This window comes from Rhincodon typus, chromosome 5 (assembly GCF_021869965.1).
Source record: "Rhincodon typus isolate 14 chromosome 5, sRhiTyp1.1, whole genome shotgun sequence".
In the NCBI taxonomy this organism is placed as follows: domain Eukaryota; kingdom Metazoa; phylum Chordata; class Chondrichthyes; order Orectolobiformes; family Rhincodontidae; genus Rhincodon; species Rhincodon typus.
The window spans coordinates 29,321,810-29,347,129 of NC_063336.1; the positions used below are offsets into that span (position 1 = coordinate 29,321,810).

At 40.8% G+C, this 25,320-nt stretch overlaps 1 protein-coding gene across 1 annotated transcript in view; it reads left to right on the forward strand.

Annotated features, from left to right (window-relative positions):
• The window catches only part of sim1a (SIM bHLH transcription factor 1a), a 55,973-nt gene that overhangs the window by 17,896 nt on the left and 12,757 nt on the right, over window positions 1-25,320 (forward strand). Inside the window, exons 6-8 of the mRNA XM_048596716.1 lie at window positions 325-524; window positions 1,309-1,415; window positions 1,941-2,088. Of these exons, the coding sequence (XP_048452673.1) occupies window positions 325-524; window positions 1,309-1,415; window positions 1,941-2,088 (455 nt within the window). The remainder of the gene's footprint in view (window positions 1-324; window positions 525-1,308; window positions 1,416-1,940; window positions 2,089-25,320) is intronic.

A 25,320-nucleotide genomic window follows, 5' to 3' on the forward strand; every position in this document is an offset into this window, starting at 1 on the left:
ATCCTCCCTGGACTGACCTATCTCCTCCTTACCTCCCCACCTACACTCACCTTTCCTGGCTCCATCCCCGCCTCTTTGACCTGTCTGTCTCCTCTCCACCTATCTTCTCCTCTATCCATCTTCTATCCGCCTCCTGCCTCTCCCTATTTATTTCAGAACCCCCTTCCCCTCCTCCATTTCTGAAGAAGGGTCTTGGCCTAAAACGTCAGCCTTCCTGCTCTTCTGATGCTGCTTGGCCTGCTGTGTTCATCCAGCTCTACACCTTGTTATCTCAGATTCTCCAGCATCTGTAGTTCCTCCTATCTCTGCATTTGTCTCTTGCAGGTTATCCACTGCAGTGGCTATCTAAAGATTCGTCAGTACAGCCTAGACATGTCTCCTTTTGATGGTTGCTACCAGAATGTTGGATTGGTGGCAGTTGGCCATTCATTGCCCCCAAGTGCTGTGACAGAAATCAAACTGCACAGCAATATGTTCATGTTTCGAGCTAGCCTTGACATGAAACTGATATTTCTTGACTCCAGGTAAGAGCATGATATTACCAAGTAATCTTTTCATTTCAATGAAGGTAAACAATTAATTTTCACTCAGATTTATATATTTCAAGTGCAAATTTGTTTGTTTTACTTCAGTGATTGGGTAATAAAGTGTATAGCTCTCTATTAGTTAAGTAAAATGCTCTACAGTGAAGTAGCTGTATAACAATTTGAAAATTAGCCTTTGTTCTGAATGCTTGTGAATTGCAAGGTATACACGTCTAACAATAGCTAGCATTAGTGCAGATCACTAAAGAACTTTAGGTACGTACAGCAGCCTCGAACTCCATTCTGAAGAAAATATCCTTCTTGGCATCAGCTGATATTTGTATTGTGTAGATTGATTAATTAGGTCTGTCAGTAGTTTGAATTAGAAATGACTTTGTGTGGTATATCAATATCTGTTGCTGACTGGATCGACAGTGCATCCAATCATTAAAAGTTAAATTGCAAAGGATAATGCTCAAACTGAGGCATTCAAGGTGGAGGACACCTTATCTTCATTTATCTACTTTCCTTTACAGTTTACCTTTCATTGTTGTTGGAATTAATTTTGTCAAGTGGTATGATAAAGTATACGAAGTGATAGCATTTAGCATTAGTTTTATTGTTTCATGGGATGTGAGCATCACTGCAAGTGGCATTTGTTGCCCATCCTTAATTACTCTTGAGAAGATGATGGTGAGGTGCCTTCCTAAATTACTGCAGTGTGTCTTGATTTTGCATGTTGAATTAGGTCTACTTATTCATGACTTCTGTTTACCTCATACAGGGTAGCTGAACTGACAGGCTATGAACCTCAGGATTTAATAGAAAAAACTCTTTATCATCATGTCCATGGATGTGATACGTTTCACTTGCGCTGTGCTCATCACTTGTGTAAGTATTTTTGCATGTATGAGAAGATTAATTCATTACTGATTTATAGGTGAACAATACAAGGATTGCCTTGTTTTCTCATAGCTGTGAGACTTCAATCCACCTCTCTTTCTTTTAAAAAGCAATTGGACATCTAAAGTTATAGTAATTTTGCATTTTGCAAAGGCAAAATTATGTTCTGTTAATGTGCTGGCAATGTTGACTGCCAAAATTGGTTAGTCCTTTGGGAAGCAAAAAGCAAATCCACCTCAGGGCAGAATGAACACATTGGGCCTGAGTTGTCTGGCCAAAATGCCAAAGTACTTTGCTTCATAAATAAAAATATGATCTTGATTGTTCAAGAGCATAACTTGGAAGAGTTATAAATCTATTACAGGCCACGCTTTCAATCTACAGAGCAAAGTTTTAGTGCCAGAACAGGAGGTGCATTGTGTTCTGGCAATGCAAGCTTCTTATTTTTATAAAGAGTGAATAAGGAATAATTATCAGGGTAAAATAGTGATTATTTTTCTTTTCTGTACACAGTGCTTGTCAAAGGACAGGTAACAACAAAATATTACCGCTTCCTTGCAAAGCACGGAGGTTGGGTGTGGGTTCAGAGCTATGCAACAATAGTCCACAATAGCAGGTCATCTAGGCCCCACTGCATCGTTAGTGTCAACTACGTTCTCACGTAAGTAACCATTTACCTCCTCATTATTTACTTAAACACAGGTGTCCTTTCGATGACGCAAACACAGTGTCACCAGAACAAAATGTACTTTAAAAAGGACGTTAGTGGAATGATCATATTTACATCATGTGCAGAGTTAAATTCATTGCCCAAGCAAATAAAAAATGGTACAGTATATATTGGGCTAGCTGGGGTTATACATGACCTTATGGGTAGGAAAGAATTAAGCATATTTATTACTTATTGTACCGTTTGTCACCATTATCTAGACATTTGGAGAAACCTTGAAATTATTACAGCTTAATCTATTATTTTGAAACAATTTTCAGACAACCAAGGTAATACTGTGTTTTAAAATGACAGCCCAAAATATATTCTTCCACGATAAAGTGCTCTAACTGTAAGTTGACTTCCTCCTTTAAGGCTATGAAGCCTAAATGCTGCAAATAGAGACAGTGAATTTCAGGCAGGCTTCTCTTACACACATCTGAGGTCAGTTAAACAGTGGCTGTAGCCCATGGATGGGCAGTGCAAGAAGATAGCTGGCTTTCCTTTAAATTCTTTTTGTAAAGATTCTTTACTTAAGTATCAAAGAGTGACACTTTTGAAGTGTGATGAACTCAAAATATGTGGATGACATGCACTGTGAAGTCTGTAAGGAACTATCAGGTTCTGTTTTTGCTGAGTTTTTGTCTCTGCATCATCTGTCAGTAGCGGTACTGATAGGGAGTGTGCTCTGTTATTGATGTGAATTATATTTGTGATGCAATCACTGTAGTTGTGCTGAACAGTATGGGAAATCTTCTTCAAGTATATCACAATATCTATAATAAAGCCTTACAGCACCAGGGACCCGAGTTCAATTCAAGCCTTGGTGACTTGTGTGGAGTCTGCACGTTGTCCCCGTGTCTGCATGACTTTTCCCAGGTGCTCAGATTTCCTCCCATAGTCCAAAAGATGTGTAGGTTAGGTGGACTGGCCATACTATATAGCTCTGTCGTGTGCAGAGATGTGCATGTTAGGTGGATGAGCCATGGTAAATGTGGGATTAGAGGGAAAGGGTGGGATGCTGTTCGGATGGTCGATGCAGACGTGATGAGCCAACTGGCCTCTATCTGCACTGTAGTGATTCCAGGATTGTGTCTGTAATACTAGAAATCTTTAATTATTGATAATTTTGAAAAATGATACGCTGAAATCATCTAGCGTGTCACAACAAATGAGCGCAGACAATTGATCAAAACATGAGGTTACATGCACTTGCAAAGCCAAACTCAACATTAACTAAGTATCAGTTGTTTTGAAAAAAAATCAACATGTTTAGAGAAGTATTATACACTTCCAGAGTAGGTGAGACTTGAACCCAGATTCTCTGGGCCCAGGAGGTACGGATACTACCACTGTGTCACAAGAGAGGCCTTCAACAAATCCAACTCTCTTATACCTTTCATTGCTAATGGCGCTCTATGGGATATGGTCTGGCCTTACAACATAGACCAGAGAGAAAAAATAACAAACTGAGAACATCAGTATTCTTCAGCCTGACTTACATTGTAAGCTTGCATTCATCCATCAAGCTAGTGCCAAAGTTAAGGATACTTGCATTCCACTTGCAACTTTAATCAGAATTGGACATTTCTTGCATGGTCAGCACAGTGTAGAATATGACATAATATTTTGGTTACTATAGGGCACACCTGAATACTTTCAACACTCCATGCAGGAGGGATCACCAACAAAATAGAAATATGATCCTTTCTTCTAAATTTAACTTACAGAACGAGTTTCTTAACATTTCTATGAAAAACTGTTGCCTGGGATTTTTACTTGTGCAAGGATGGTTCAGATTCTTCTCTTGTTCCCCGCTTTTGACTCTCATTTGGAGTTCTTATTCTTCACTGCCTACCAAGTACCATGTGAAATTTCTTTCTGACACATCATCACTACTTTCCCTTCACCCTCTGCACTGATTTCAACCTCCATCTCAACCCATTAAGCTGTCTCCTCTCTGTTCACTATCTTCCTATACTCACTTCTCTCTGCCTCCATATAAACTCCCCAGCCCATTTTCATGGGTCTCTCTTTACAGTTGCTATCTCAAGTTCAGAAATACTGGAAAGAGGTCTGTATATACATCAATATAAGCATGTAAAATACAACTTATCAATAAAATCAGTGCATCATCCTCATTAAGATACTTTTTGAAGTATAATTGTTTGCTTACTGTCTGAGGTAGTCTGTAATACCTGGATGTAAAAAGCTTCCTTGTTTTCAAGTCTTTCTGTGGCTTCAACCTTCTCTATTGCTGTAACCTCCCTCAGTCTTATATCCCTCCAACATCTCTGTACTCCTCCAGCTCTGGCTTTTTGCACATCCCTCATTTTAATCACTTTAACGTTGATGTCTGTGCCTTCAGCAGTCTAGGCTGTAAGCTTGAAATCCCTCCTTGAACCTTTCTTCCTCCCTGTGTCACTCTTCTATTTTAAAATGTTACTTAAAATCTACACCTATTTGATATCTGTCCAAATGTCTGTTATGTCCCAGGTATCAAAAATCACCTGAATATTCCTGAGAAGTGCCTCAGCACATTCTATACAGTTAAAGATGCAACATCAGTGCAAATTATGATTGTTATTGAATTGGCTAACTTTAAGATATTTACAGGTTTGAAAGTGATTCTCTTTTTGGCCTGTCAGGTGCTGGAGTAAAACATATTTTCCAATATTGTTCGTTTAACAATTATTGTACATATTTAGAACTTCAGATCAAATGAGAACCCATGTTTCTGGGCTGCTGGTAAGTTTCACATTACTTTAAGATTGCAGCAACTTTCTCAAGCTGCTGTTTATTGAGTACTACCTCAGTCAGGCAGTGAATAATTACATTTCAAAAAGTATCTTGATAAAGATGATGCACTGATTTTATTGACAGTCGTATTCTACACATTTATGTGCAGATCTCTTTCCTGCATTTCTGGCTTACCTTTGAAAAGAAAGAAAAATAATCTTGCAATCATACCAAATAGGTCAGTCAAGTCTTTTTCCATTACAGAGGGTTACCACATTTCCCTACATTAAAGTAGTGACTATACTGTAAAAATATATTATTGACCATGAAATGTATTAGGATTTGCTGAGGTTGTGAAAGGCTCTTTCTTCCCATTCAGTTATTCAAAGAAATGCTAATAAGTTTTCCAAATACATTTTGACTTTTGCAAACTTACGTTGGATAGCCCTTGATCAGTAAATGCTTTTCTGAACCTTCAGTAAATTACTTTCACCAACGGATTCTAAGCGTAATGAGTTAGTGTTATACCATTTTACCTTTTCTTTCCAGCAATTCTCTGGTCTCATTTCATAATTTTCATATCTATGGAGGATTGAAAGATTGTAGCCAAAACCTCTGCCATTTCCTCTTTGACTTCTATCAATAGCACATGGTGCACAACGGCACATCATCAATTGGTTTGCTACAATTATCCCTTAGAAATATTCCATATCATACTCAAGCACTTCTACATCCTCACATCTATCAGCGCTCATAAAGAAAGAGAATACATACTTATTAACTCTGCCCTACATCACATTCACCAATTAGACTGATTCCTTCACTCTTGATTGATCCTAGGTTCTCTTTGATGAATCATTTATCTTTCACACTTATAAATATCATTATGATTTATTTTTATTTTATCCGCAAACCATTCTTATATTCCCTGTTATCCCTTTAAATCTTGCTTCTCTCTTTGTCATAACATTTTGTGTTCCTCAGTGCTTTCTATGATATCCATTACGATTAATGCTTCTAACTTCCAATCATGTTTTGAACGTTGACTTTTTCCCTTTTGTTGTTTAATTTTCTTACATCCTTCATCCAAGTAGTATTAAAACTCATTTCATCAATCCTCTTTCTTTTAATACTCAAAAAATGTTTTCTCCAGCTTTTAATTTCAGTCCACGAATGTTGTGGCAACTCGCTGCTAGTGTGATGCCACTTGTTGCAAGATGAATTTGCTCAATCTGGTTGCTTCAACAAGCATACAACCAGCTTTCAGAGCATTGAACCAAACTCATTCACAGCAGGCCACAAATTAAAGACACAGTAGTGAAGCAACTATAACAATTGCTGACTATTTGCACGTTTCCATCAGCAATCTAGACAAACACCAGTAATAAACAGTGACATAGAGCTAATTTGATATTGAAACAATAGATATTTTGTGGAAAGACTTTTCAGTGAATGTTTGCCAGTGCCACTAATTGCATGTTGATATTGTTGTTTTTGATATGTAAATCAGTGTTGTTTTATTCATTATTGAGATGTCCAGGCAGGGAGCTTCTGCGTTGCTGCGCATGCAGACTTTAGCGATTTGGAAGAAACAATAACAACTGATAGATGCTGTCAAGAGGAGAGTTAACATGTCTGTAAAATACTGAAAGGCTGAGATGAGGTGGCTGGAAAGTAAGTAGACTCACGTGGAGCCTAAATTCCAGCACAGATGAGTTGAGTTAAATAGTCTGTTCTATTCTACTTTGTGTAATTCTCTGTAATCACAGAGATATCTGGTGGAGAGGAAGATGGGGGAAGAATTCAAGAAGAAAATGAAAGTAATAGTGGAACCCAACAGCTAAAAAAAAGACAAGTAATCACCCCAATATCCTTTTACTGTGCAATATAGTTAACGGAACATTTCTAGAGAATTATGCATGTTTTGTGAAAGAGCTAAGGGGTAAAAAGGTTGCATAGAAAAACACTCACTTGACCACTAACCTATGCTTAACTTAATGAAGACAAATTTAGAAAGGACCAGGTTCCTGGATATGTTCCCGCAATATATACAGAAATAATTGCAGAGAATCTCTACCAGAATTCTGAGTATTAGTCGCCACAACTTTGGCACAGAAACCTTTTTAGGTTTGCCAAAGATTGAACAATAATGTAGATTTCTATTTACATATTTGACAGACTCTTTGCATAGCAATGATGAAGTTTCAAATTTTATTGTTGTTGATTTTAGCAGGCAAATACATAAAGTGCTTGCAGGACATTACACTGTCAACGTTTACACAAGATATGATATGATACAGCAATAATAAAAATGTATAAATCAAGGCCTTTGGTAATAATGTATCATTAAGAGTGCAATAAGTCCTCAAAGTTCTGTTTGTGATCCTGAAAAACAGGACTTTACATGAAATGACTTGAAGTGAAACATTGGATCCCATGTTAAAGCTGTTGTTAGGTTTTGTACACTCTTTATGAGAAAAAAAAGTATTGTGTGGAATCTTGTAGGGGCCTGAACAGTGTGAACTGTGGTGAAAAATGTGGCAGAATTGCGTGAGAAGTCTAGTGAGTCGTATCTCGACATTGGCAGCAACTTGACGCATAAATTCTAACTAAGTTGCAGGTATTGAGGCAAGATTGTCGTTAGGGAGCACTGAGTTACGAATTAATGGAAATTATTGCTTGTTGATAAACTTATTAATTGCACAGCTCACCTTAATAAAATGCAACTTTCTATACTACCACCTGCTGCAAGTACGAAAGACACTTGGAAGTCCGAGTGGGTTCCTGGCTTCTGGAGTTTGCCACTTGTACCAAAGGACCTTCATGTTGGGTACTGGGTACCAACATCTCAGGGAACACAGCATTGGCACCACCCCATTCCCATGAACATCAGTATCCGACATGTCAACCTGTAAAAACCTTCAGAGCAATCCATTTACAGTATGCTTCTGAACTTCAATGTGTATCTGAGGCTACAATGGCAACTGTTATGATAATGCTGCAGCAAGGACAGTGTACTCTCAGGGGCATGTGCCCAGCTGATAGACTGGACCAGGCTGCTTGCTGTCTTAGTGCTTGCTCAATTTGAGTCTACCCGAATGATCACTGCATCCCTGCCTTGCCTGTGTGTGCCTTCCCCTACCATCAGAGAGCTCACTGATGCTGGAAGTCTGAAATAAAAACCGAAAATGCTGGAGAAATTCAGCAGCTTTTGCAGCATCTGTGGAAAGAGAAACAGAGTTAACCTGGTACGCTATTGTGATTGTCAGCAGATCTCGGTCAAGTCAAGAGAGGTAGTCTTAGTCTTTGTTCGGCGGGGTCCAGGCACAGTAAGTCAAGGATAGCCTCTGGTACCAGTCCATTGGCTTGGAAACAGTCAGTCAGCCACATGGAGTGGTCTGAATCAGGAACATCTCATAAAGGATGAGGAACTGAATGTTGGGTAGCATATCACCTATCTTGACTTGTTGGAATTAGACAGAGGCAAGTACTAAGGGAGATGAAAATAGGTGGCATAGCTGTTCATTTTAGTGCAGCGGGAAGGTGTGCTGTCTGAGTGAATAGGTGCAGAGGGCATACTATGGTCAGGTTTGGACATTGGTAACAGTGCATGAGGGAAGATGTTACAGGCAGTAGTGTGAGAGTTGAGGACTGAGAGCATGAGCTTTGATGGGAGGTAAGTGCAGAAGCAGAGATAGAGTGAGTGTGAGGTGTCAGAGGGAAGATGGCAGCACTGACTGTGGTGGTATGGGGAATGTCATTGACCTTCTTCATATGTTCCTGTGTATTTTTCAAAACAGCTGAGGCTGTACTGACCCAAATGGGAACCTGAAACCATAGCATGGTCTGGTGTTGTGACCTTCTCTGCTGGTCCTGAGGGAAGAGAATGTCCTGTCTGTGCGCCACCCCTTCCATCGGGAGGTCTAGGTCCCTGCCCACAAAGTGAGGCACTCATTGTTTGTCATATATTGGGCAAATGTCACGAAATGTGCAGGGCAGCTCTGGATTGAAAGTGCTTGACCAGCAACACAGCAGGCATTCAAAAATTGCACTAGTGTCAATGTTGTCAGTCAATTCTGAGATATCTCATCAGTGGCAAGTTGTTCCAGGAAGGGTGTATGGTAGAATAGAGCTAGTGTCAGGTGAGAGGGTTACCATTGGAGTGGGTTAGGTAGTTAATGAGTTTAGTAAGATCTGAAATGTGATCCTCCCAGAAACCCAACAAAATTGACATAGTCAAAAAATTGTAAATTTAACCTATTAAAACATCATATCTTTCACAGTCCTGTTATATCCAGTCTATAAGATCATAAAATAAAGTAGCAGAATTTGGCCATTAGGCCCATCGAGTCTGTTCTGCTGATTGATCATGGCTGATATATTTCTCAAATTCATTCTCCTGCCTTACCCCCGCAACCCTTGATGCCCTAACTAATCAAGAACCGATCTATCACTGTCTTAAACACACTCAATAACTTGGCTTCGACAGCCTTCTGTAGCAATGAGTTTCACACAGTAATGTGTTGGAAAAGATCATCAATGGTACTATCAAGCAGCACTCATTTAGCAATAATGTGTTCACTAATGCTCAGTTTGGGTTGCCCGGGACCACTTAGTTCTTGACCTCAAGGTTGTTTCGAACATGGGCAAAAGGGCTGAATTCCAGAAGTAGGTGAGAGTGATTGTCCTTGACACCAAGGCCACACTTAACTGATTGTGGCATCAAAGAGCCTGAGTAGAACTGGAGCAATGGGTATCAGGGGCAAACATTTCCCTGGTTGGAGTCTTCGCTGCCACAAAGGAAGATGGTTGTGGTTGTTGGAGGTCAGTCACCTCAGTTCCAGGAGATCTCTGCAGGATTTTCTCAGGGTAGTGTCCTAGGCCCAACCATCTTCAGCTGCTTCAGCAATGATTTTCCTTCCATTAAAGGTCAGAAATAGGGATGTACACTGATTATTACACCAATGTTCAGCACCATTCACAACTCATCAGATACTGAATCAGTGCATGCCCAAATGAAACAAGATCTGGACAATATCCAGGATTGGGCTAACAAATGGCAAGTAACATTCATACCACACAAGTGTCAGGCATTTGCTATTTCAATGTATCACATCCTGGAGGCTGCCATTGACCGGAAATGGAACTGGATTCACCATGTAAATATAATGACTATAGGAGCAGGTCAGGGGCACTTACCTGGATGAGTGCAGCTCCAACAACACTTAAGAAGCTTTACACTATCCAGGACTAAGTGGCCTTGCTTGATTAGCTTACCTCCCTCAACACCAATGTTCAGTAGTGGCAGTGTGTACCATCAACAAGATATACAGGTGAAGTTTACAAAGGCTCCTTAGACAGCACCTTACAAACCTATAACCACTACCACTTGAAGGACAAAGTAATCCAATCCCTCAAAACTACTCACCATCGTGACTTGGAAATATATAACTGTTCCTTCACTGTTGCTGGATCAAAAACTTGAAATACCCTCCCTAAGGGTATTGTGGATCTACCTGCAGCATATGGACTGCAGCAGTTTAAGAAGGCAGCTCACCACTACCTTTTCAAGGACAATTTGGGATGGGCAATAAATATTAACCCAGCCAGAGACACCCTCATTCCATGATTGAAACTAAAGTTTAAATATTTACACCGCAAAATTCCTATAGTGGTAAAAGAGCTATTTTTAAATATAAAATAAGTTTAAAAGTATGAAAGAAAAATGTAACTTACTGCTAAAGGTGTCTTGGTCACTGGTGTTCCTGCTTCCTGTAAAATCTGCCCTTGATCTTCCAGGTCACTTCAAACCCTTACCTTTACTCCAGCTTTCAATTTGTGGCCTCTGCTCACTCTCCAGCTTCTGAACTGTGTCTTCTCCCTTCCTTCCTAACCACTGAATTTTGGCTTCTCCCCACCCTCTGACCTCCACATTGTGACCTTCCCCCAATTCCAAATCAACCTCCTTCCACTAACATTCCCATTCAAGATCAAGATCCAGATTCAGATCAAAGTTAGAGTTCCAACTTTGTGGAAATGTGGGACCTGATGGCTCAGAAATGTTGTGGCATTTATAATCCATATTTTTTAAAAGTGCTTCCCTCGCCACTTCCCTCACCTGAACTTTTGCTGTGAGTGTGAACTTGGGATAAGAACATTGAAGCCAGGAGCAAATTTAAAATCACTTAATATAAACCTGGATCATAAAGTTGCCAGAATTGGAAGGTTTGATCTATAGGGAGAGGCTGAATAGTCTGGGGCTTTTTTCCCTGAGCATCAGAAGGTGAGGGGTGATCGTATAGACCTTTGTAAAATCATGAGGGGCATGGATAGGGTGAATAGCCAAGGTCTTTTCCCCAGGGTAGGAGAGTCCAAAACTAGACGACATAGGATTAAAGTGAGAGGGCAGATTTAAAAGGGACCTGAGGGGCAAATTTTTCACACAGATAGTGGTGTGTGTATGGAACGAGTTGCCAGAGGAAGTGGTGGAGGTGGGTACAATTACAACATTTATAAGGTATCTGGATGGGTACGTGAATAGGAAGGGTTTAAAGTGATATGAACCAAATGCTGGCAAATGGGACTAAATCAGTTTAAAATATCCGGTCAGCATGGACGAGTTGGATCGAAGGGTCTGTTTCCATCTTGTATAACTCTATGACTCTATGACTCTATAAATGCCCCAGCTCTTCTGAACCATTGAGACTTGCACTTCCATGACATTAAGAGCTCTAGCTTTACATTCAATACAGATCTTGGACAGGAACTGCAGATCAGAAGGAAGTGGCATCTGGATGGGTCAGGGAGGGGGAAGGTGCAGTAAACTTAGTTGGAAGCTTTGGTATAATGGTAATGTCACTAGGTTAGCAATACAGCTCCTGTGGCTAATGTTCTAGGTTCAAGAACTGCCATGGCTTATGGTGACATTTGAATTTGATTTCAAATCTTGAATTAAAAAAGTGACATTGTTAAATAGAGGAAAAAAAAGGGTCCACTAATGCACTTTAGGGTGGCAAGGTGGCTCAGTGGTTAGCACTGCTGCCTCACAGCACCAGGGACCCAGATTCAATTCCAGCCTTGGGTGATTGTTTGCGTGGAGTTTGCACATTCTCCCTGTGTCTGTGTGGGTTTCCTCCCACAGTCCAAACATGTGCAAGTCAGGTGGATTGGCTATGCTAAATTGCCCGTAGTGCCTAGGGTGTGTCTAGGTGGGATGCTCTTTGGAGGGTTGGTATGGACTTGATGGGCCAAATAGCCTGCTGTAGGGATTCTATGAAATCTGCTAGCCTTACCTGGTCTGGGCTACTTGTAATAAATATTAGCCTTGACATTGATGACACCTGGGCATAAGGAGGTGATAAGTTAAACCTCATTTTAAGTAATAAATATTTAACAGAATGGTAAAAATTATCTGCTCTCCTGAGCAATTTATTTTTCAAGTTTATTCTTTCTTTTGTAATATTTGGTTTGCAATCTTTCATTTATTTTTCAACTCCTTAAAATATGTTTGCTTGTGGAAAATTACAGTCTTTTTGTTTGAAAATCTGTGCAATGTTTTTAAATTATGTATCAATCCTTCAAAATCTGAATGTGAAACAGGCCAGAATTGGAAAAGGTTTTGTGGAGTTGAATGAAATGACAGAGGTGGGGCAAGGGCAAGGCTCTGAGGAGATTCAAAAACAAGGATGAGAATTGGAGTGAGATGTTGCTGGAATAGGTGGTAGCATGGGCCAATAGGCACAGTGGTGATGGCTGAATGAGATTTCCTGAGAGCCTGATGTATGTACAGTAGAGTTTTTTTTAGGATCTTAAGTCTTAGAAAGTTCAAGGTGGAAGACCATCCCTACCACGCTCTGAGATCTCTGTACCTCTGACTCTGGTCTCTTGCACTGCACTTCCTCAATTTCAGTTGCCCCATCATTGGTGGCTCTGTGTTTCAATACCAAGGCCTAAAGTCTGGAACTTAATCCTCTCCACCTCTCTCACGTGATACTCTCTCTTTTAAAATTTAACCTCTCTGGCCAAATTTCTGGTCTTTTGTCCTTATAATGCCTTTTGTAGCTCGGATCAAACCTTTTCTTGCTAATGCCCTTGTGGAGTATTTTGGACATTTTGCAATCTTAAAAATGGCCTATTAACAAAGGTCATTGTTGCCGTTATTGTATGCCATTGATTATTGGTAATTTTGTGATTTACTTTCTAAATTATTGATTTGTCTCGTGTTTATATTCTATACATGATTTTTAGATGTCTGTGGGGTGGATGAAGTATTTTGGGAATTCTTTTTATGCTCAAATGTGGCTAGCTATGAAATTATCTAATGTGCACAAAAGACTTGGCACATTGATGCCAATTGCAAGTTATCTTAGAAGGTTAGCATGTGGTTCAAAATTATACCCCAACAGCATTGGTTTAATTCCCAATCTGGCTGAGACAAACTTGACACTGGCCTTTTTGCCCTGTAATGGCAAACTGCCACTGACCAAGAAACTGCCAAAGAAATGTCCCAAGGTGAGGCATCAGCCGACAATGAGTTGTGGACCTTTCTTCAGGCAGAGATTATGTGAATGAATAACTGAATGTGGACAATATTGCTGCTGCCATATATGACAGAATCAACAAATGTTATTTCTGAAGCTAGCCAGGGGTATCACGGAGTCTTAATGGTAATTCCCAATTAACTATGTGACATTAAAAATTTGTTGCTGTCACTTTTTGCTGCTATTACTGGGGATAATGTTAGGACTGGTTAACGTTAGTTTCCTCTTTTGTAGATATTATTTAGTCAATCCATCCGGGGATGTTATTACACACCTCTAGAGTAAGTGGGATTTGAACTCAGGCCTTTTGGCTCAGAGGCGGGGACATTATCACAAGAAATCAAACGTCCTTTTTCTCTTTTGTGTTTGTTTTTCTATCATTGAAGCAGCTGACTTGTCACCTGCTTCACACAAGTTATGAATCAGGTAACGGACCTTTATCCCTACTCATCCTTTCCTTTTTCCTACTACTTTGGGCAGTTTGGTTTGCCAACATCAAATTGGGTAAGAACACTGTGTCAGAAATTTTTGCCTCAATTTTCACTTGGCCAAACACTTTTTGCTTACAGCTGCAGTTAAATGTTTGCGGTGCTGTGGGTTTTGGGAGTAGCGGTTATTGTATTACATGACAGTAGGCATCCAATGTGGAAAACTCATTGGATGCAAAGATGTGAGGTCAGCAATGTGTCCAAAGTACCAAGTGCCTCTCAAGTGGGTGCTGAGGATGAAATGAGCTGACAGCTAGTGGACAAGCTCAGGACCCTGTTCAGCCAAATCCAGGATTGTATGACCCAGTTGAAGGGGGAAGGTTGATTGTGCATTTAAAATAAAATGAATTAATTCATACACCTTCTCTCCTTCATTTCATGTTTGTACACATTATTATCATCGTGCACCTACCTGCACCTACCTGTAGTAAGGGCGTGGAATGCCCTGCTTGTAAAATAATAGACTTGCCCACTTTAAGGGCATTTAAATGGTCATTGGATAAACATATGGATGATAATGGAATAGTTTAGGTTAGATGGGCTTCAGATTGGTTTCACAGGTCGGCGCAACATCGAGGGCCGAAGGGCCTGTACTGTGCTGTAATGTTCTATGTTCTATGTACCTCCCCCTCCAGATGTATGTCTTCCCATGGAAGTTAGTGCCTCAGCATGTTAGGTCTGGCATTTCACCGATGACGTGATCGTTAGAGTAAATAATATAAATGATCGGATCTTGTTTAATTTGGAGCAGTCTTCCATTTGGATGGAGGCAGCTATGGTGTGTTTTTCATTGCACTATTTTATTGAGCTCAATCCAGAAAGATGAAATTTGCCGTCGGGAATGGGAACGGGAGTAAAATGGGTAATACCAGTCTAATGAGTAATGCGGTCTATTCTGCAAAAACATAGCTATTGAGTAACAAAGGCACAGATTTCAGCACAATGAAAACAACGGAAACATTGGATGGAATGTTATATGAGTCTGATCCACATGGTAGAATCAGACGACAAGTGCGATAAGGCTGTCTCAATGTCGAGATCATCTTTGTTCCATCTTCTATGCTTTCCACAAGCGGCGTGGCGAGTTTCTCACTGGGCATCATTGATGAATATTAATGCTTGTTAAACGGCTTATTACCGCCACAACTCACCTCATTAATATCCAGCCTGCAATTTTACAAACTTGCCAAACAAGCTGGACGTCAAAAGAAACCGAAAAGGAAACCAGAGTGAGCACCTGACAGATTCAAGTCATCACTTGTTTTGAATGACATCCATGTTTAAAACCGGGCAGCCTCCATCGTCACCGGCCACATTAACCTACATTCACAGACACTGGTATTTAACAAGTGCCATCCTCTAAGAACCCTCATGATACATCTCTAATTCACTTGCAGGCCAATTCTGCACAGCACTGCTGCATTGCAGTCTACACTGCTAACCATCATTGCAATGCTGCTGCAAGGTCACTGTACACTCAAGGACACACACCCACGCTGCATCTTTAGCATCTTTGTCATAGAACTCACTCCATCTAAGCCTACCTGGATGCTCACAGCATCCATGCCTTGTTTTGCCTTGCCTTGCTTCATTGTGCTTTGCCTCCCTCAGCCAGATATACTAGGCTGATATTACTGCTCCAGTTCTGAGGAAAGGTCACTGGACCCGAAACATTAACTCTGATTTCTCTCCACAGACCTGCTGAGCTTTTATAGCAATTTCTGCTTTTGGTTCTGGTTTACAGCATCCGCAGTTCTTTTGATTTTTATTTGATATTACACCTCACTTGCCTTGCTGTTTAATGCAAATTCAAAGTCAGAAAGCTTTGTCATAGTTGTCAGCAGGACCTCTGTCAAGTCAAGAGGGGGGTAGCTGTTGCTTGGAGTGTTTTGGCACGGTTAGTCAATGGCGGTCTCCAATATCAGTCCAGGCCCTGCTTGGGGCAGCTAACGTAAGGCTGCTCTCCTCATAAGGGGTGAAGAGTCAAATATCAAGCAGTACACCACTTGTCTTGACTCTTTCTGCCCCACTGGAGGCTGTTTTCCTCCTGAAATGAGAGAGGGGGATGTACTACGGGAGATGAAAGGTGGCACCTATTACTGCTGATGCAGTTGGGGAAGTTCTCTGAGCCAGTTAGAAAGCAACACAGAGCATTCGGGGTTGGTGGTATCAGGAGTTGAAGAAAGATTGGAGAAAATGGGAAGATGTTGCAGGCAATAGTGAGAGTGGTAGAACGTGAGACTTGGTGGGAGATGGGTTCAGTAGCAGAGATGGAATGAGTGTGAGGTGTTGGAGAGAAGATGGCTCCACTTATGCTGGTGAAGTGGAGAAGGACTTTGACATTCTTCCTGCAGTGCTGGGCATTCCTCTAGACAGCTGAGACTGTTTTAACCTGGGTGCCAACCTCAGACTAGACTGGCACGATCTGGTGTCATGGCCTCCACTGCTGGTCCTGTAAAGTAGAACCTCCAGCACTCTGATTACAAAGCAGGACGCTAGTTTCTTCCTCTCTGCCATATCTGGGGGAAACTTCAGTAACCATGCACAGAATGTGTGGGACTGCTTGTTCGATGCACAGTGAGCTTTTAAAGCTGTTGCGGATACAAGCGATGCTAATAGATTTTGGGGTATCCATTGAATGGTGAGTTGTTCTGCATGGTGCAAGGTCAGATGGGATAGAAATTGGACACAAGATACATCTTGGGGCGTGGCGGGTAATTAATGAATCAAGTTTGATAAGACAGCGAAAGAACTCACTAAAACTTGTGACTGCAAGCCCTCTAAAAATCTGACAGCAGCTCGGACTTCAGCTCTTTAAAACCTATTTTAAAATCACTTGGTGCAATGTTCCCATGAAGAAATTTAAATAAAATAAATTTTATGACAAGGATTCCTCCATTGAGTTAGTTTCTTTTCATAAAATATCCAGCAGAGATGCACCTGGGAATCTGAGCCCAAACGTAAAACATCCTCCTCACAGAACCTGCATTTCCATTGATTTGGAAATCAATTTCCATTGATTCTGCATATAAATGTTAGTGCCATTTTTGTGCCAAGGCTGTAAGTTGAAAGATGTCCCAAAATCTTAAAAAGATTACTTGATCTTGGCTTACTAAAGATTTAACATAACATAGATGTAGAAACTAGGAACAGTTGGCCATTCAACCCTTCAAGCATGCTTTGCCATTTATGTGATCATTTCTAAAGGATAAATCTCATCATAGTACTCATTGCCTAGCCCTTCAATAGCATGTGTTATAACGAAATGGAGTGTGGTGAAATTGCTTTTTTTTACACTTTTTATTGAGGACAAGTGGTGCACTGAACATTTTGCACCACAGAAATCCATTCCCAAGTAATTCAGAGAATTTACTTGGTTAGCACATTCATTAGAGTTAGCTAAGGTAAATTTTAAAGATCGTATCACTTTCTCAGTTTTAAGGCATAAAGTTTACCTTTAATCATTGAGTTTCTGAAGGCTAGTCTTCTTCCTCTTGCGTGGCATAATTAATGTTGTCTGAAGGCCTAATCAAGCTGCACTCTCTCCAGAGGAATCATTGACTCTGTACCTAAGAGCAAGTATGAATTATTTATTAAACCTTTAATTTTTTTGATAGATTCACAGTTTTGTATAACTGACAGACCCATTTGATAATACAGCACGAAAGCAAAATATATGGATTCTGGAAGTCTGGAATAAACACAAAATGCTGTAACACTGCAAGGCATACAAAGCTATGAGCCAAGTGCTAGACAATGAAATTAGAATTGATTTTGGCCAGCACAGACTCCATGGGCCATGGAGTCTTTTTCTGTACTATACACCCCAGTGGCTCTATGACACTTAGCCTGCAGAATTATTCTGGTCTTTTGGTGGTGAGCCTGGAGGTTGGGAAAAGGGTTTGGTGCTGGAAAGATAGAAGGAGCTAATGAATGTGGCCTCATTGAAGCAGGTTGGGTAACCATTGGAGTGGAGACTTCACACTGCATACAGGGAGTTCAATTAACCAAAGGCCGCAATTGACTGGTCCAGTAGAAGAACGTCTCCTTCAACTGAACCATCTGCTGGTCTGTATCCTGACTAACTAAATACTGATCTGTAGACCAACAAAGGCATCCTGTAATCTATGTCAGGTCCAACGATGTGCTGCTGGTGCACAAAACTTCTGTCCGGAAATGCAAATGATTGAAGTTTACCCTTCTGATGCTATTGTTTTTGCCATCTTCCAGATCAGTTGGATTGGTACGTATGTTAGTGACCATCATATGTCTATAATTCTTCTGTGTTGTTTCTGAAGACAGTAGTTGTAGTAGTATTGCCTTGTGATTAACCTTCTGCTTGAAACCAATTAACCTTTCAATGAAACTGGTAGAGGTTGTACAATTTTGTGACTCTGCCAACAGTAATGGTTTCCTTCAACCCATCCATTCACACCAAAGCATTCAGGCAACTGAATGACATGGTCAAACCAAATCATTCAATTTATTTTCATTAAATGTTGTGGCTTGGAGTTCCTGTTCAACCGTGATGGCAAATGTTGGCATAACCATAATGGAACTTTAAGGACTGCAGCTCAAAGTTTTCAATGATCTTTTGCTCTAATTTTCAAACTGCTATTAAATTGGCCACACCCTCGTTTTAATTACAGTTGAGGGTTTCCACTGACTACTTGTTTGCAACCATTCAGGAAGGCATTAGAAATGAAGCCAGTTATTCCAGTGCAAGGGCACTTGAGGTGTATTTTAAAAGCTTTTAAAAATGATCTTTAGTTCAATTTATAAGAAACTGACTCAGGCATCCCAATATAACTAGAAAACTTTCTACATGCCGCTGCCTCCTGCCTTGTATTAAAATCACCTTCTTCCAATCCAGAACATTTATTTCTGGTTCATCCTTGTATTTTTCCATGACTACATTAAATCTTACTGATTTGATCTTTGAACTGCTGTCCCATTGACACTTATACCTGTTGCCTGGCTTTGTTGCCTAAAATTAGGTCCAACACCTCCCCCTGTCTTGGAGTTTCTACACACTGACTTAAAAAGCTTTGCTGGATACATTTTAAGAATTCTGTCCCCTCTAAGCCTTTCATAGTGTGTCTGTTCCAGTAAATATATATCAATACATCTTGTGAACTACAGCATTTCATGGAGGTAACTCACCGTGCTCTCTTATTTTTATTAATTCACAGAATGTGGGCATCACTGACCTTTGTTTATTGCCCATCTCTAATTGCCAGAAGGCAGCTTAGAGTCAACCATATTGCTTTGAGTCTGGAGTCACATGTAGGTCAGACTGGGTAATTAGGACAAGGGCAATTAAGGCAAAAAATGCTGGCTTAGCCAGCAATCCTTACACTCTGTGAAATAAAACAAAACAAGTGGTATTCACATGGCAACTTCACTCAGAATCACAACATTAATATGGTGCATTTGGTATGTTGTCACCACATAAGCTGCCTGAACATTTTACCTTTGTGCCAATGTCCTGTCTTTTCCCTGTAACGCTGCATGTTGTTTCTTTTTAAGCACCAAAATCAGAATCAGGATTCTGATTTTGTTTCTGATTTCCAGCATCTTTGTTTGTTTTCTTTCTATTTAATTAATAATAGAGTCATAGAGTCATACAGCAAGGAAACAGACACTTTGGTCCAACCAGTCCATGCCGAACATAATCCCAAACTAAACTACTCCCATCTGCCTGCTCCTGGCCCATATCCCTCCGAACCTTTCCTATTCATGTACTTATCCAAATGTCTTTTAAACTTTGTAATTGTACTCACATCTACCACTTCCTCTGGAAGTTCATTCCAGACATGAACCACCCTCTGTGTAAAAAAATTTGCCCTCATGTCGTTTTTAAATCTTTCTCCCCTCACCTTAAAAACATGCTCCCTAGTCTTGAAATTCCCCTATCCTAGGGAAAAGGCAAGTACAGGTAGTTCTTCTATAACATGTTAGTTGCGTTCTTGTGTGACCTCGCACTACAGAAAATCACATTACAGGGAAATTGCTATAGGAAATCGCTGTACCTGTACAGTAGAAATTTTGTGTTACCATACAGTGTCCACTATTCATCAATTGCATTACAGCCAATTTGTGTTAATGAAACACGCATTATAGCAGAACTACCTGTACCATTAACTCTATCTTTACCCCTCATTATTTTATAACTTTTATAAGGTCACCTCTCAACCTCCTATGCTCCAGTGAAAAAAGTCCCAGCCTATCCAGCCTTTCTTTGTAACTCAAACCTTCCATAACCAGCAACATCTGGTAAATCTCTTCTGAACCCTCTCCAGCTTAATAATATCCTTCCTATAACTGGGCAACCAGAGCTGTACACATATTCCAGAAAAGGCCTCACCAATGTCCTGTACAACATCAGTGTGACTTCCCAACTCCTATACTGAATGAAAGCAAGTGTGCCAAATGCCTTTTTAACCACCCTGTCAAAAATGTGACACATACTTCAAAGAATTATGTACCTGCACCCCGGGGTCCCTCTGTTCTACCACACTACCCTAGGCCCAACCAAAAAATTATATAAGCCCTACCCTTGTTTATTGTACCAAAATGCAATACCTCGCATTTATCCAGATTGAACTCCATCTGCCATTTTTCAGCCCATTGATCCATATGATCAAGATCCCTTTGTAATCTTAGAAAACCTTCTTCACTGTACTATGCCACCAATTTTGGTGTCATCTGCAAACTTACTAACTATGCCTTCTATATTCTATTCCAAGTCATTTATATAAATGACAAACAAAAGAGGACCCAGAACTGATACCTGTGGAACACCGCTGGTGACAAATCTCTAGTCCAAAAAACAACCCTCCACCATCACTCTCCGTCTCCTGCCATTAAGCCAATTATGTATCCAATTGGCAAGCTCACCCTGAATCCCATGTGACCTAAGTTTACTAATTAGTCTACCATGTGGAACCTGTCGAAAGCTTTACTGAAGTCCAAGCAAACAATGTCTACTGCTCTGCCCGCATCAATTTTTTTGGTAACTTCCTCAAAAAACTCTAGTTTATGAGACACAATTTTCCTCACACAAAACCGTGCTGACTATCCCTATTCAATTTTTGTCTCTCTAAATGTCCATAAATCCTCTCTTTTATGATCACATCCAACAATTTACCCACAACTGAAATCAGAATCACAAGTCTATTTGCCCGAATTGAACAAGCCTCCATCACACTTCCAGGTAGTGCATTCCAGTGCTGAATGTTTTCTCACCTCGCACGTGTCACAATGCAGCTGATATGCAGTGTTTAGTATTCTTCTGAGTTTGAAACTGTGGCTGAAATGAAGCACATTCCATCCCTAGAACAAGCATCTCTCATCTTGACATGGCATGTTTATTGAAGAAAGCATAATTAAATTTCTTTATTGTTTGACCAGATTTGCACACACTTGTTGCCAGAAAAGGTGGTTAAGGTTCAAACCTTTCCTGGCAGCGGTGTTGCATTACTAAGAACATTATATCTTACCACATTTACAAGTCAGGGTTGGTATTTGAGCCCATTCATAAGACAATCAATCAAGAGTTAACAATCGGAGAGTTGAAAATGCATGTTAAGTCAAGTACTGGTGTAGCAGTAGTTTAGCAGATGAAGAGAAGATATACCCAAATAATATGTAAGCCGCAGAAATGGAATGTCCAAGAAAAACAAATGAACTACACAGAAGCTGCAAGTGTATTAGGTGGTTAATTATTAACTGCTCACAGTATTCTGAATAACTCAAAACACAAGCCATTGAGTTTAGCAAATCCCATTGGCTGAGGTGCTTTTGTAAAATGCTTGTCTATTTTCTGATAATAGACTGATAATGTTCTGATGAAGGGTCTAGGCCCGAAACGTCAGCCTCTCTGCTCCTATGATGCTGCTTGGCCTGCTGTGTTCATCCAGCCCTGCACCTTGTCTCGGATTCTCCAGCATCTGCAGTTCCTACTATCTCATGTTCTGATAATGTTCTGATAATAGCTTTTTGGGAATGATCAAATGTAAGCAAATGATCTTAACCTGTTGCCTTCCTTATGGCACAGGGACCAGACCTGAGTTGGCTGATTGTTAGAGTTATGTTCCTCACTTGTGCTGAAGGTTTGGCATTTTCTTTTCTAAATATTGGTGTGCTTCTTGCATCAGAATTGTGCAACAGTTCTTGTGGTAGATTTGGCTCTGTTAGTACCTAATAAAGAAAGTCTTGTATTTACACAGCACCATTCATGATCTCAGGATGTTCCAAGATGCTTTACAGACAGTGATGAACTGTTGAAATGTAATCAATACTGTAATATAGGAAACAGAGTAAATTACTCATCAGCTCAATCGATAATCTGAGTGATATTTGGTTGAATTTTCCAAGGATTAACAATCACAGTTGGATTGCAACTCCTCTCCTACTTTTTTATGTTAAGGAAGAACTCTACATTTCAGTCAAGAAATACTGATCTTGCAATAGTACTCTTGTAGAACTATGGAGCATACTTTAAATCCAACTGTGTCCTCATAGTGCAAGATAGTTAGGGGAAGGCAAATTCTGTCCCCTTTCTCACAGCAGTAGTTGTCTTATTCTCTGATTTAAATGTCCAGAAACACAGATTGCCACTTTGATTGCCACTTTGCCCCTTGTGGACAGCTAAATATTTAAGGTAAGGCTATGGTATGGGTGCCATGTAGGAAGAATACCAAATAAAAACCAAAAGAACTGTGGATGGTGTAAATCAGGAACAAAAACAAAGTTGCTGGAAAAGCTCAGCAGGTCTGGCAGCAGCTGTGGAGGAGAAAACAGAGTTAATGTTTCGGGTCCAGTGACCCTTCCTCAGAACTGGGTTTTGAGGTTTCCTAAACTGGAGTTCTGAGGAAGGGTCACCGGACCCGAAACGTTAACTCTGTTTTCTCCTCCACAGATGCTGCCAGACTTGCTGAGCTTTTCCAGCAACTTTGTTTTTGTTGTTGTTGTTGTTGTGCAGGAAGAATACCAGTTGGTTAGGGTGCTAGATGGATCTGGTGCTGGTTAAGTAGAGTATCAGGTGGGTAGGGAGCCAGATGAGTAGGTGCCAAGTGGGAAAGGAGACAGGGCCATAAGGTGGGAAAAGCGACAGGTAAATGATTAAGTGTTTGGGTAGATCGTGTGGTCAGTGGGTTATGTATCCAGCACGGACAGTGCAACGTTGTGCATTTCTGGCAAGAGGGAGGGACACATTGGGTTCCAGGGAGAGGGTCTTATGGAGTCATTGAAGCATACAGCACAGAAACAGGTCCGTTGGTCCAATTTATCCATGCAACTAGGTTTCCTAAACTGCTTGAGTCCCATTTGCCTGCATTTGGCCCATATCCCCGTAAACCTTTGCTATTCCTGTACCTGTCTAAATGTCTTCTAAATGTTGTAATTGTGCCTGCATCTACCATTTCCTCTGGCAGCTTATTCCACATAAGTACCACCCTCTGTGGGAAGAAATTGCCCTTCAGGTCCCTTTTAAATCTTTCTCTTCTTATCTTAAAAATATGCCCAGTAGTTTTGAACTCCCCCACCCTAGAGAAAAGGCCTTGGCTATTCATCTTATCTATTTCCTCATGATTTTATAAAGTCACCCCTCAACCTCTTAAGCTCCAGGGAAACAATTCCCAGCCTATCCAGTCTCGCCTTATAACTCAAACCATCCAGTCTTGTTGGATGGCTGATGGGATGGGTGTGGGTTGGGCATGGGGGTGGTTAGGGGAGAGAATTGTCAATACCCATGGAGGAGGGGTGTTGAGTCTGGTGGCAGGGTTGGGGGGTGTTGATGGAAGGGTGATCTCACATCCTGGTGGGGAGATGAGGTGTCAACTCCCATAAGGAAGGAGGTGTTGGGTCTTGGGCTGAGGATGTGGTGTCGGATCCTGTGGGAGGGTGGTGCTGAGTCCTGGTGCTTAATGGCATTGTTGAAAGCAGATCAGTGTTTCGGTTCTCAGTGGAAGAGGGGTTTGTCTGCCCCAGGATGAGGGGTTGGTGTTGAGTCCCAGGAAGAGAAGAGGTGACAGGATCTGGGGTGTGAGGAGACTCTCGGGTCCTGGAGGGAGAGTGAATTGTTGTGTGCCAGGAGAGAGGGAGTTGTCAGGTCTAGCGCTGGTATTGCACTTTCAGGTCCTGAGTGGATTATCAGGCCAGAGTCTGCAGGATGGGTGCCTAGTTGAGGGTGCATGTGGTCAGGAGAGGTGTCAATTTAACAGCTACCCAGGAGTTAAACAACGATGACTAGGTCCAGTCTTTCCTTAGTACCCATTAACTTAACTGTGAGAAAAACTGTTCGAACTCCCTGATTTAAATGAGTACTTTTAGAGGGTTCCAGGTGTAGGGGAATTGCCCATCAGACTCTTTGATCTGAATCTCTGAGTCTGTTATGCGGGAAATTCCACAGGTGTCTGACACACATCTGAACTTCAGAAAAACTAGGTGGCTGTAAGAAAACACGGTCCAATATGTGTTTCTCTGGTGACCAAAGACAATGCTATCAGTGATGCATCAGGGTTCAACTACTGCAATAACTTAGAAAATTCAATGCTATATTTTCTGGCTAATTTGACTAAAAGCATTGTAACTCATTTTTGAGAGCATAATATTTTTCCGACTTCTTTTGCAATAGTTATGAATAAGTTACCACATAAAGTGCAGGGTGGAAACAGAAGGAGTAAGACATTCCAACATCACTTTAATTTTGAACTTGTTCTACATTTGAAATAGGAGTCTTGTAGCCCTGCACCTCAAACATGTCATTGCTTATAACTTGACTATATTTACATTCTTTTCCTATTCTTCCCAGTTTAAATGAGAAAAGTGGAATTTTAGAGATAGTAGGAACTGCAGATGCTGGAGAATCCGAGACAACAAGGTGCAGGGCTGGATGACCACAGCAGGCCAAGCAGCATCATAGGAGCAGGAAAGTTGATGTTTCAGGTTGTGACTCTTCTTCAGAAATCTGAATTCTGAAGAAGGGTCCCGACTGGAAAAGTCAACTTTCCTGCTCCTCTGAATTTTAGTCTGTTTTTGTCTGACAGAAACTGAGCGAGATGAGAGTGAAAATTATGCAGTTGTGTTTGTTACTACAGTTCTTGCCTTGTTGCATCTTTAGCCCTTCTGCTTTTGCACCACACTGAGCCAGCTGCTTAACACAGTCATTTATGCGAATATCACAGTCCATGTGATGCTCAGTGAAACTTACCAGAGTTGACCTAACAGTTTTAGTACTTGTCCTTGTGTGGCCAAAAGGACTGAATATGTTTTTTTTTCTGGGCCCTGCAGAGAAAGTCTAGACCTCAAAATGAGATAGCAAGAACTGCAGATGCTGGAGTCAGAGACAACACAGTGTGGAGCTGAAGGAACACAGCAGGCCAGGCAGCATCAGAGGAGCAGGAAAGTTGATG